The sequence below is a fragment of the Carettochelys insculpta genome, chromosome 2 (assembly GCF_033958435.1).
Source record: "Carettochelys insculpta isolate YL-2023 chromosome 2, ASM3395843v1, whole genome shotgun sequence".
In the NCBI taxonomy this organism is placed as follows: Eukaryota; Metazoa; Chordata; order Testudines; family Carettochelyidae; genus Carettochelys; species Carettochelys insculpta.
In genome coordinates, this window is record NC_134138.1 from 200753106 (window position 1) to 200765658 (window position 12553).

Here is a 12553-nt window from a genome sequence, read left to right on the forward strand (position 1 = left end):
ATACTTTGTATATCACTGTAAGGCATTTATTTCTACTTCAGCAACATTTAAAATAAAGGTGAAAATATTCTTCTCATAACAGATATAGCTCAAAAATGTTTTATAAAGATACCTCAAAAAGGATTTCACAACATTTATAGTTTGTCAATAATACTCAACAAAATTTCAATTTGAAAAATATTAGTATCTGTAATGCAATTTTCTATTTCCCGTAATTGTCCATTGTGAAAAAAGAAACAAAAAGGCCAGCTTATCCTGAATTGCAATGATCTAGCTTTCCAGCACAAGGTATGAAAATACAAATATTTTGTTTTGTTCCATACAAAAATATATGAAAACATGTACATTTCATGTTTTAAATCAGGACTTGGGGGTTGATTTCTTATGAAAATGACATTTGCAGCAAATTAGAAGGAACCCATGAATAGAAACAATATGTTAATTGAAATCACCAGTGACTTTGATTAACCTTCTTTCTGAATTAGTAATATTGTTTTACATATGTATGCCACTAAACCATATAATTGCACAATTTCCCTAAATAGCATTTTTCTACCTACCTGACTAAATTTTACAACATTCATTATATTTGTAAGTACAGAGTTTCTTGGCTCAGATACCTGCCAAGAGCCAAACCTACAACTTCCTAAAAATTGTTTATTCACTAAGGATGAACAATAGAAACACAGAACTGGTACTTTTAGATCATTTTTCACATTTAAATTCATTGTTTCAAATCCAAACCAAACTAAGATTAATACAAATAAGAATGAGGTACAGGTTTGACCATCAAACTGCACAAAACAGATTTTTTTTCCTACTTTTAAGTCAGAAAATTGGCAAATCAGTAGGTGACAGCACGTCTTTCATAGATGGAAGCAAGTCAGCACCTTTCACTCTACGAATGATTATACTGAATACCCCTCCACCACAACCACCCATGACATGGAAAACAATGGGCTCAGCAAAAAAAAAAAAATACTAAAATACCATTGCTGTAGGGAAGACACTGTAAAAGAATAGTACTCCTAAATTCCTTCCAGAAATGGTCACAATGATTCTTAATTATGGTGGAGCAGGCAGAGCAATAATACAAAAAGAACCTATACTGATATTGAGAGGAAGAAGCCGGGAGAATTCCATAATTATGTGTGAAAAGAGTTGTTTTTCTATCTGAAAAAAGTAAGTGACATCTTCCTACCAAGTATTTACAGATGAAAAATTTTGCTCCTGCTTTCTATAAAGGACTTTATTCACCACAGAATTACTCCAGTAACACCATTAACATCAAACGAATTACACAGGTGTAAAACTGAAGTAGCATTGAAAAAGGCTATTACTGTTCTCAGTACTTTTTTTTCTTTCCTTTGTACATTGGACAAAAGGGAGGGGTTTTCACTTTGTGCTCTAACTAGAGTTCTTCAAGATGAAAGTCCCTGTGTGTGCTCCACATCAAGTACATATGTGCCTCGCATGCCTGTGATTGGAAATAGTCAGTAGCAGTGCCCATGTGGCCTGCACACATGCTCCAGACATCCTTGAGCCCCATCCTGCTGGTATATAAAGCTGCACTGGCAAACCACCCTTACTTCTTCAGTACTTCAAAGTCCCGTGAAACAAAACTGCAAAGCAGAGGAGAACGAAGATATATAGCGGAGCACATTTAGGGAAAATGCATTTCAATACACTCTAGTTACTCTGCAAGGTAACCTTTTTTTCTTCTTTAAGGAGTGTCCCTATGGGTGTTCCACTCCAGATAACTCTCAAGCAGTCATCAGAAGAAGGAGAGAGTTTCAGAGTGAAATCCAACACTGAAGAACTGTATTGCCAGCCAGCATGTAATCTGGAGGCATGGAACCATGGCATAAAGTATGTATTAACATTTAAGTTGCAGCATCACAACTTTCAACAACTGTTACATCTTTCAGTAATGCCACAGAAGTAGGCGGGAACCTGGTATAGAATGAATTATAAGCAAATTTGATGTTGACATGCTATATGCCCAAAGAAAGAAAGAAAGGGTGAAGGAAGAAGTCTGCTGGTCATGCTGCTGGTGAGCTGAGTGCTCTGAACAGCAACTGGTTCACACCATGCAATGAATGTTGTCCAGACATGGGATGACGGGCAAGCCCTGCTGACTGAGAGCCAGCATGTAGCAGGGGCTGCACTGATGGACCAGCGGGGAGAGAGCCCAGCCCCATGTGCTGCATCTTTGCCCAACCACCAGCCTTGCATGCCAACCCCCATCATCAGTTGCTGGACCCCTCTCCCACACATTCACTGCTGGTGAGCAGGTAACTGGCCAGCAGTAGGACCTGCTAGTTCTGATGGGAGCAGGAGGAAGATGGAAAATACAGGACAGCTTGCTCATTTTAAAGAAAAATTTGGGACATCTACAGTAGGGCTTAAATGAAGGACTGTCTCTTTAAAAATGGGAAACCTGGCCATCCTATTCTTCTTAAGAAAAATAATTAAGTGTCTCCATTATTTCCCAAACCACATACCTATAGTTGGAAGATCAGGCTTCATTAGATATCACACTAATATGGCTAAACCAACCCCTGAATCCTTTGGAGATTTTGTGATCCTGAGATAAGATAAAAGATATCTTAACCTTCCACACAAAAGCAGTCTAAGTGGATTCCTAATGTGTGTCTGATACAGCCTGCCGTATGTTCATCTGTCCATAGACATTAGAGCATATTTGTTTAGGTCTCAGATATACTTCACAGCATGGCTTCACAGTATCTTCATTAATGAATCATTCAAAGACTCTACTTGGAGATGCAGACACACCTTTATGCAACTATAATTCCTACACTTGGCTCCCTCTTTGGGGGCACAGTACTACAAACAGTTTTCAAGTAACACTCTTCACGCTTCTTAGACTGGTGATCAACAGTGGAAATGCATATGGGCAATTTTCAAAGAAAGACAAAAATGTTACCTCACAAAGTCATGTAAGTGGTTCAAGATGATTGTTCATATCAACCCACAAACCCCCATCCACTTACCAAACTTCTTCAGAGTCACTTATCAAGTATTCCCACATTAATGTAAGGAACAAAAACAAGTTTGAGTCCATCCTCTTTTATAACTGTGGGTTTCTGCACAAAAGGAGGTGGTATCTATACATTTGGACTGAATGGGCATTTTCACACTAGAAATTTCCAGGCTTGCACACAAGTGGCACATTTCCTCAAAGAGCATGGATACATGGTATGGACTCTCCACCTTGTATTTAGCTGTGACACTCAAAATACCCTTCTGAGGCCAGAAGAAAAGCTCTGTTTAAGCCCAAAGCTCGCCTCTTTCACCAACAGAAATTGGTCCAATAAAACATATTGCCTCATCCACCTTGCCCATCTTGAAAAGCTACAGTTATAATGGTAACTGGTTCAAAGATGTGTAAGTAAGTGTCTGACTATGCTTCTTAAAGATATTTTGTTTGAAAAGTGTACTTGCAGCATTCATTCAGCATCCACCCAAAAGTGAAAGAAAAGACTGTGAATAACTCTGCTGCTGCCTGCTAGTTCAAATCATGTTGCCATGGAAGCAGATGTTGGATTGATATAAATGGGTCAGCTGCTTTAAAATCACTGTCTCAACACTTTGCAAACATTGGTTATTTTAATTCCTTTACTCTGATTGTGCTGATACTATGTTGTTCCCATAGAAACAGCAGAAAGCAGCATAGATAGTGGTTTTAATATAAAACACACTTTCTTTTCACAAATTTGTAAGGGTATGGTACAAAATACATACAAAGATTCATGCAACTCTGCCTTTAGCACTGAATAGTGTCAAATGTTATTATATAACAAATATTCTTCAAATTGAACACATTAGTTTGCTCTACTCAAATAAAAACATCTTGTAAAAATATGATTGCTTGCTGTATCTGAAAAGAACAATTTATTTTATTTTTAATTTAATTTTAATCGAATACAGATAGAACTACTGGGCCATACTCTCAAACAAACTTTAAACTACAAACAAACAAACTTTGTTTATTGACAGTTAAGGGTTGAATCAGGACACCTCAAAATCTTAAAAGCACAGAAATAACAAATTAAGGCAGAAGTATCTTGCTACTTTCATATTGCCTACTACACTGATGACAACATTCCACATGCTACTAGGCTTTCACTTCCATCTCCAACAGACACCAAAGAGCAATGTATACTCCAACTAAATCAATTGAGCATAAAAAACTTAACATTGACCTCAGATCCTCTTAACAACAGATAGAAACATTAGACACATTTTGGACATTATTCGGTCTTACTATTACCATTTAAATTTCTTCTACAGAGTGAATCTGATGGGTACTATTCCATGACTACTTTTTAGAAACAGAGTCCATGGTTTTCATCAATAGTAAAGATGAGGTAAAAGAGAACATAAACTACTTACAGTAAAGGTGAGATGTGAGCTCATGCTGTCCTCATTCCCAACCCACAAAAAGTTTCTCCTGGGCTCAAAAGCATTTGATGTAAGAGTCAACCAGTCACACCTCCTTTTTCTCTCCCTTGCACTCAATGAGTAGACATGTTACCATATTCCCCACTAACACAGAGCAGGCATGGAGAGCATTTTGGGGGACATAACCTCTGTCACTGGGGGAGAGGTAGGCTCTCTTTCACACCCCTGAACAATGCAACTTATATCAACTAAAACAGCAGTGCAGACCCTCCCTCCATGTCTTCCTACTCCCTTTCCTGCTATTTGCTCACCCAGCATCAGTCTGCACTCTTGCCTTTCACACAACCTGGTCAATTCTAGACTGAGACACTTCTCCTCTCCTGCTGCTGTATGCAACATTCCTCTCTGTCTCTCTACCCTCAATATCAAGTCACCATTTTTTCCCCAAACCTTCCCCTATCACTTATTCCTTTTAACTTCTCTTACCTTCTGTTAAAATTTACATCTGTATAACATTTAAGGATCATCTGTTTGCATTTTCTCAATAGCAATGTATTTACACAATCTGTAGGCCTCATAAAAGGATTTTATTAATCAGCTGGGGCCACAAATCACAGTGTGAGAGCATCTGACCAAGAGGAATAAAGCACTGGTTCTTAACCAGGGACCAGAGCTCTCCTTGAGGGATGCAAGCAGTTTTCAGAGGGGCTACCAAGCAGGACTGACACTAGACTTGCTGGGGTCCAGGGCAGAAAGCCAATGTGCCACCACAAAGGGCTTAAGCACAGAGCCCTATGCCCTGTTACACAGTGCCAAAGCTGAATCCTAAGCAATTACCTTCACAGAGCCCCCTCTGGCATGGGACCCAGGTAACTGCCCTGACTGCTTATCCCATAATGCTAGCCCTGGCTTTTATATGCAGAAAATAGTTGTTCTGGAACAGGTGAGCTGTGGAATTTTTACAGTATGTTGGGGAGCTATGGAAATAAAAAGGTTGAGAACCCCTGGTATAATGTACACTAATTATGTTGACATAAGGCATCTTATGTTGACCTAATTATGTCAGTATGCACACAACATCCTTCCTCCCACCGATGTAATACCCCATGACAACAAAAATAAACTGCTCCACCTCCATTCGTGGCAAAGGCTTATGTTGATGTAGTTAGGTCGACACACCTTCTGTATAGACACTGCATCACTTACACTGCCTGTGTGGTTGCTATCAGGGCAGGAGCCATGAAAGAAAGAATGAAGAAAACTGAGCAGCTAGAGCCAAGCTGCCTCCTGCTCTCCTGGACTCCACTCCCAGCTGGGATCTAGGGTGACAAGCCCAGAGGCAGCTTCAGACTCTGCACCTAGTTTTAATCTGGAGTGCTAGAGTGAGACATCTGGGGGGAAGCCTTGTCAGTTTCACAAGCTGTGAACCATGAAATAGTCAAAGCTACCAGGTTTCTTTCCTGCTCCCATGGGGAATACAGGGAGGGAAGGAGAAGCTCCAATATGAAATGTGGAGAGGATTGGAGGGCTAGTCTGCTGGGAGCCTGGCTCTCAGCTCCATGCACTGCCCTTTTCAGGTCAGTGAAAACACTCCTGTTGACGACACACTCCACCAACCCAAGAATAGTAGTGCGGACACGTACCACAGTAATAATTACTGCAGTGGTTGTAAGTCATCCTAATATTCGTCATCTTAGGTTTGTCATATAAACATACCTTAAGTTTATTCTTGTGTTAGTACTATTAAATCCTTCTTGAAACATATAATGTAACGTATACATAATACTTTTGACTATGTGGAAGAAAACAGGAGCATCCATAGTAGGTGAAAGCACAAAGAACATAAAATATAAGAGCAGAAGAATGAAAAATCCATTCTGATGCTAGAATTTCCATTTCCTGGTAAGTAAGAGAAAGAGATGTTCTAAAGGAATTCCAAGTGATGTAAATGCCACTTGCTATTTAAAAAGGAGATTTTTAAATCTCATACTTACCTCCACGAACACCACAATCAAAATAAGGTCCGCTTTTGACTCAGGAAAAAGTGAATTTACTTGTGGAGACAATCCAATCAATGCACAATTAGTAACTACTGATATAACACTCATAGTTTCAAAAGCCAACTGAAATAAAACAAAAATGGAGTATAATTAGTACCGACACATATACTTCATCCAGTCCTCTTAGGACGTGTCTCCCACATAAACTAGGTTCTGACAGACCTATAATTTTTACCCTCCTTTTTCCTTTAAGTTTGACTTCTACCTGATGAAAAGTTGAACAGATACTGTGAGGAATCCTGTCAACATCCCCTGTTAAGTGGATTCACAGGGTTCGCAACAAGGCTTACATCATCATAAAACTTTTCATTAGCACTCTCCAGATTGTACGTCCACAGCTATAGTTGGCTCTTCTTCATGTTGGGTTTTGTTTTGTTTTTTCTGGGGGGTGGGGGCTCAAGCACTTTTCATCAGAACATGATGACACATCACATGCCCTGAAAGTTATTTTGGGGCTATTTATTTGTCACAAGTGAGATATGCAGGATATGAAATCATCTGCAAACTCAAAGAAAATAAAAATCATTGAGTGACATCCCTGTCTTTAATACTTTTATCTGACCCAAAGCTTGAACAAATAGGCTGTGTCTACACTAGCCAAAAATTTTGAAATGGCCATGCAAATGGCCATTTCAAAGTTTACTAATGAAGTGCTGAAATACATATTCAGCGCCTCATTAGCATGCGGGCGGCCGCAGCACTTCGAAATTGACACAGCTCGCCACCGCGCAGCTCATCCAGACGGGGCTCCTTTTCGAAAGGACCCCAGCTATGTCGAAGTCCCCTTATTCCTATCTGCTCATAGGAATAAGGGGACTTCGAAGTAGCTGGTGTCCTTTCGAAAAGGAGCCCCGTCTGGACGAGCCGCGTCAATTTTGAAGTGCCGTGGCCGCCCGCATTCTAATGAGGCGCTGAATATGTATTTCCGTGCTTCATTAGTAAACTTTGAAAATTTCGAAGTTTTTGGCTAGTGTAGACACTGCCATACTCTTACAGATAAGCCATGTGAGTGACTTGTTTACAGCTCCTAATGAAAAGTCACCGCTAACATAATCAGTATCATGGGTAAAGCTTTAATCAGAGGTGTTTTATCATTTAAATCTACTTCAAAAAGTACATTTCTTGCGAGGTTCTGACTGCATCGTAATACTAAGCTATTGGAATATTAAGTATATGAAAACACTAAGATGATTCAGAATAAGATTTTTGAACAACTGATTCTGCGAGCCAAAACTTGTTGAAATAAAATGAGACATGTTTTCAAATGTACATACACAGAATTATAGGCTTTCACATCAAGCATTTACACATGCACCAGCAAGGTGACTGACTAGTTATGTGTGTTTTCTCATAGGTATCTGATTTTTCATGTATGTTATTTTTGTATATACAGTAGAGTACACATGTGTTTAGGACATTCTGCACATTCAAGAAAGACGAATCCTCCACTGAGGAGTTCATAATCTAAAAAGCACGCATAAAATAGTTGCATGCAAACACCACTGCAATACTTTGCATACCTTTGAAAGTTTTATCTATAAATGAGTAATCTCCCTTAAGACTAAAGGAGACTGGCAAAATGCTGTGGCTGCCAAAACAAATTAGCAACATTCACTATGAAACAACATTCACTATGACAACAAATCACTGGCACATGTTGACCAATACAATAATTCAAACATTCTTTATATAGAATACCCTTTATTTAATCTAACACCTTAATCTGGCACCACACACATGCATTTGATTATGAAAAGCCTTGAATTTACTTTGTTATAGTCATAAAATTAAACACATTCCTACCATTACCTGAAAAGAATGATAAAGAAAGAGTGTAAGAAAAAAAGAACTAGTTATTAAAGTCAGCAGGACTTTTCTAAAAGATCACTTACATTGGGAAAAGGAACAGTGATTTAAAGTATACTAACATTTTTTAAATTTACATGTTTTTCAAAGACCACTAAACACTTAAGTGATAATAAAAACAATTATGTTTTAAAATGTTATCTGATTGCAGCTACTTCTATGTGATCAGCTCAAAAAGCATATTGCAAATTTGCATATTACACAGTAGCTCTCTAGTATCACCCATTGTGTTATCCGGCATTATAGTGCTTCTGATATACACTTCATCTCAGGCAATATATTACGTAAAACTGCGTCTAACACAGACCTCTCACTTGACACCACCAGCTTACCTATTTCACACCCCCTAGCAACTTATTACTTGCATGGAATACTACAGGAAAGAAACTGCTTGCAACTGAAATATGCATGTAATACATGCACTCTCCCTGCAAAAAGGAAGATGAGATTAAGGAAGACAACTCAAAATGACAGTTGACTGAAAACCCTTGCTAGAAAAGGGTAACATCCTAAGGAAGTGATGAGGAGAGGAGTCTCTAATACATTCTAATAGCAACTGATGGAGCAACAAGCAGCCTAAGTTTATGGAGACACATACTTGCAGAGAAATACAGAAGTGAAAAATCAAGTTACCTGCCAGACTCCAATATTTGCTGTTGGTTCAGCAAATGGACGTTTGAAGACTCTGCACATTTTTAAGGCATCAGAATACATCTCTGTGACGTTGTTTAGCACTGCAAAAACAGCTGCTAAAGGATACACACACGAGAATAGACTCACATAACCAAACTGTAAGAACAACTCCAAGTAATCATCAAAGGTGCCCTAGAAAAGAGATAAAATATGAACATTTTTTCCATAACTAAATATATGGTGAAAAGCAGCATTAACAATAAGCGATAACATGCTTTTCTCTTCTGATTATTTTTTTAGGAAGCAGCAGCAGGGGAACCCAAAGTACTTATCCTCTGAATTAACTAACTCCACATTAGACCAAAGTTAAGTATTCTAATCCTGCAAAACAAAGCAACAGAAATGTAGCACTTGAAAGACTAACAGAAGGATTTATTCAGTGATGAGCTTTCATGGGAAAGACCCACTGTTCATTATTGGCACAACAGTGTTCCTTTGGTCAAAAAGACTCCATACAATATTACCTATAAACACCTTTATTATTGATATAAAGCAAAGAAATGTGCACTAATCCTACAAACAGGCTTTGATACTCAATCTTCCCAGTACCTCAGTGAGGTAATAACTGTGACACAAACCACAATGTAGGCAAGATGTTGCCATGACTTTAAACTAACATGACACTCTTAAAAGAGCAGTGCAGTAAGAAGGAAATTGAAGTGTTATGGCAACAGTGTTGGTCCCAGGATATCAGAAAGACACGGTGGGTGAGGAAACAACTTTTGCTGGACCAACTTATTTTAGTAAAAGGAAAGAGTAAATCCAAAAGCTTGCCTCTTTCCCTACCAGAAGTTGTGGAGGTTCAATAAGAAATATTACCATATATATCCTTTTCCTCTAAGAAAATATTGTAATTTCAAGTTGCCTGCCTGAATGATAAACTAAAGCAACTGTAGGTTGATGTGCATGTATAGTTTTGCTTTTGTTTCTGAGCTACACCATATTAAAATCAAAGGCAAAGTTAGTAGCTGGCACCCTTCTTGAGAGGACAAACACTGAAATCACTGCGTGACAAGTCAGAAGCAGTTCTGGCAACTGAACAGAATACTAAGTGCATACAAAAAATGTGTTCCGGGCACATCTGCAAAATGCCTATCATCTAAACTTTAAACCAAAAATATGGACAACTAATCAACCCTGTTATTTTGACAAACTTCATAGGCAATTAATAAACCTATTTATAAAAAATAATTCCTATTTAAGAAAAAATAATCTAACAGGACAAAATAGTATCATATCATTTACTTAAAAGTGTCTATTGCACAAGAGAACAGTTATGTTTGCTTTCTAACCATGAAAAGCCATCAAACCATTCATTTTAACTATTTCTTGCTATGTAGGCCGCGTCTACACGTGCACGCTACTTCGACGTAGCGGCGCCAACTTCGAAATAGCGCCCGTCGCGGCTACACATGTTGGGCGCTATTTCGAAGTTGAAATCAATGTTAGGCGGCGAGACGTTGAAGTCGCTAACCCCAAGAGGGGATGAGAATAGCCCCCTACTTCGAAGTTGAACGTCGAAGTAGGGCACATGTAGCCGATCCGCGTCCCGCAACATCGAAATAGCGGGGTCCGCCATGGCGGCCATCAGCTGAGGGGTTGAGAGATGCTCTCTCTCCAGCCCCTGCAGGGCTCTATGGTCACCGTGGGCAGCAGCCCTTAGCCCAGGGCTTCTGGCTGCTGCTGCGGCAGCTGGGGATCCACGCTGCATGCACAGGGTCTGCAACCAGTTGTCGGCTCTGTGGATCTTGTGCTGTTTAGTGCAACTGTGTCTGGGAGGGGCCCTTTAAGGGAGCAGCTTGCTGTTGAGTCCGCCCTGTGACCCTGTCTGCAGCTGTTCCTGGCACCCTTATTTCGATGTGTGGTACTTTGGTCTGTAGACGTTCCCTCGCAACGCCTATGTCAATGTGGTGCTGCCGAACGTCGAAGTTGAACGTCGACGTTGCCAGCCCTGGAGGACGTGTAGACGTTATTCATCGAAATAGCTTATTTCGATGTCACTACATCGAAATAAGCTATTTCGATGTAGCATGCACGTGTAGCCGTAGCTGTAGTGTTTCTTCAGAGAAAGGCATGTTTAGTATATTACATTTTGAGAGGGAAAAATAAAAAGTAGAGAGTATTGTAAGTAATTACAGTGAGGATAATGAAAGAGAAAAAACAAGCCATTTCAACTCTTGTATGAGTAACATGACTCTTGTCAGGCTGTTTGCCAAAAGCTGAGCTCTCAAGCTCACTAACCTCTCTAATATCTAATGTATTTTCACCATCAAAACACAAAGAGGCAGTAGAAGCCTGCAAGCTCAGAAATCAGCACATGGACACGGGAGGAGGGGGCCTTTTGAGCTGCATTCCCTACTCAAACTCACCATTAAGCAGCACAGTATAACTGTGTATGATAAGCTATTTCATTTACAGATTCAACCCCACAGGAGCTAACCCTTAATATACACACAGAAATATTTTACCTAAACTGTAAATTTTACTTCATGCTTGTTAAAAGACATCTGCCACGTGTCACTCAATGAGAGTGACAGTAACACATTTGCCCTGTTGTCACTCTCACTCAAACAGTGCTGCAGGCAGTGACCAAAGTTCTCCTCTTGATTACAGCAGGCTACTCATACACCTGCTCCCTCGTCCCCTCCACACTGTAGCTATGTCTACACTATAGCTTGCATTAGTATAACTTGTGTTGCTCAAGAGCATGAATAAGCCACCAATCTGAATGACATAAGTTACACCAGTGTAAGTGCTAGTGTGGACAGCATCTGTTTCTATTGGTGGTGCACATCCACACTCATGCTTTGGCGCACATAAAATTTGTTCTGCCCACAGATGGGAGAAAACAGAGGGAACACTGGTTGGCAGATGCAGTAAGGCTGGGTTGCAATGCTTTATTCTGCCTTTGTTTAGTATAAACACCTCTGGGAAGATCTGGAAGGCAGACATACGGATGAACTAACAAGAGAATAGTCACAGAGAGGCAGCCATGTTAGTTTGTATCTTCACAAAACAAAAAAGCAGTCCTGTAGCACTTTAAAGACTAAGAAAATAATTTATTAGATGACGAGCTTTCGTAGGACAGACCCACTTCTTCAGATCTGGAAAACTCTGGTAAACAAAAACTGAGACAAAGGAAATTTAACAGAAAGATAGGGGGGAAAAAAAGAAAAAAACTGATGAATCAGCCAGATAGGACTGAAAGAATGTGCAAGAGAGGGGAAAGAAAAATACATTTGTCATTTTTTATTTCATTTCACTTCCACTCTGTGAGATACAGCAGCTCCATGTTCAGAAGCCAGGGATGATCATGGTCCTGTGTTGGAAGGTCCAAGAAGGGTGATCAGGGCTTCCACAGACATGTCCAGGAGAGATATGTACCAATGCTGATGAAACCAAGTTGATTAAATCAATATGACATGAGCTTCTTCCCTCCCAATCTGCAGGTGGACCTCGTGGACAAGCAGTATGGGTGGAAAGGCACATAGGAGAAAACCTCCCAATGG

The 12553-nt window shown here is 39.7% G+C and overlaps 1 protein-coding gene across 2 annotated transcripts in view; it reads right to left on the minus strand.

The window, feature by feature from the left end:
• ANO10 (anoctamin 10) overlaps window positions 1-12553 on the minus strand; it is a 258510-nt gene that overhangs the window by 195441 nt on the left and 50516 nt on the right. Inside the window, exons 10-11 of one of the 2 annotated variants that reach the window (XM_074988326.1) lie at window positions 8985-9176; window positions 6420-6548 (exon numbers count right to left, since the gene is read on the minus strand). In XM_074988326.1, coding sequence (XP_074844427.1) covers window positions 6420-6548; window positions 8985-9176 — 321 coding nt within the window. The remainder of the gene's footprint in view (window positions 1-6419; window positions 6549-8984; window positions 9177-12553) is intronic. The other variant, XM_074988327.1, reaches the window with a different exon arrangement.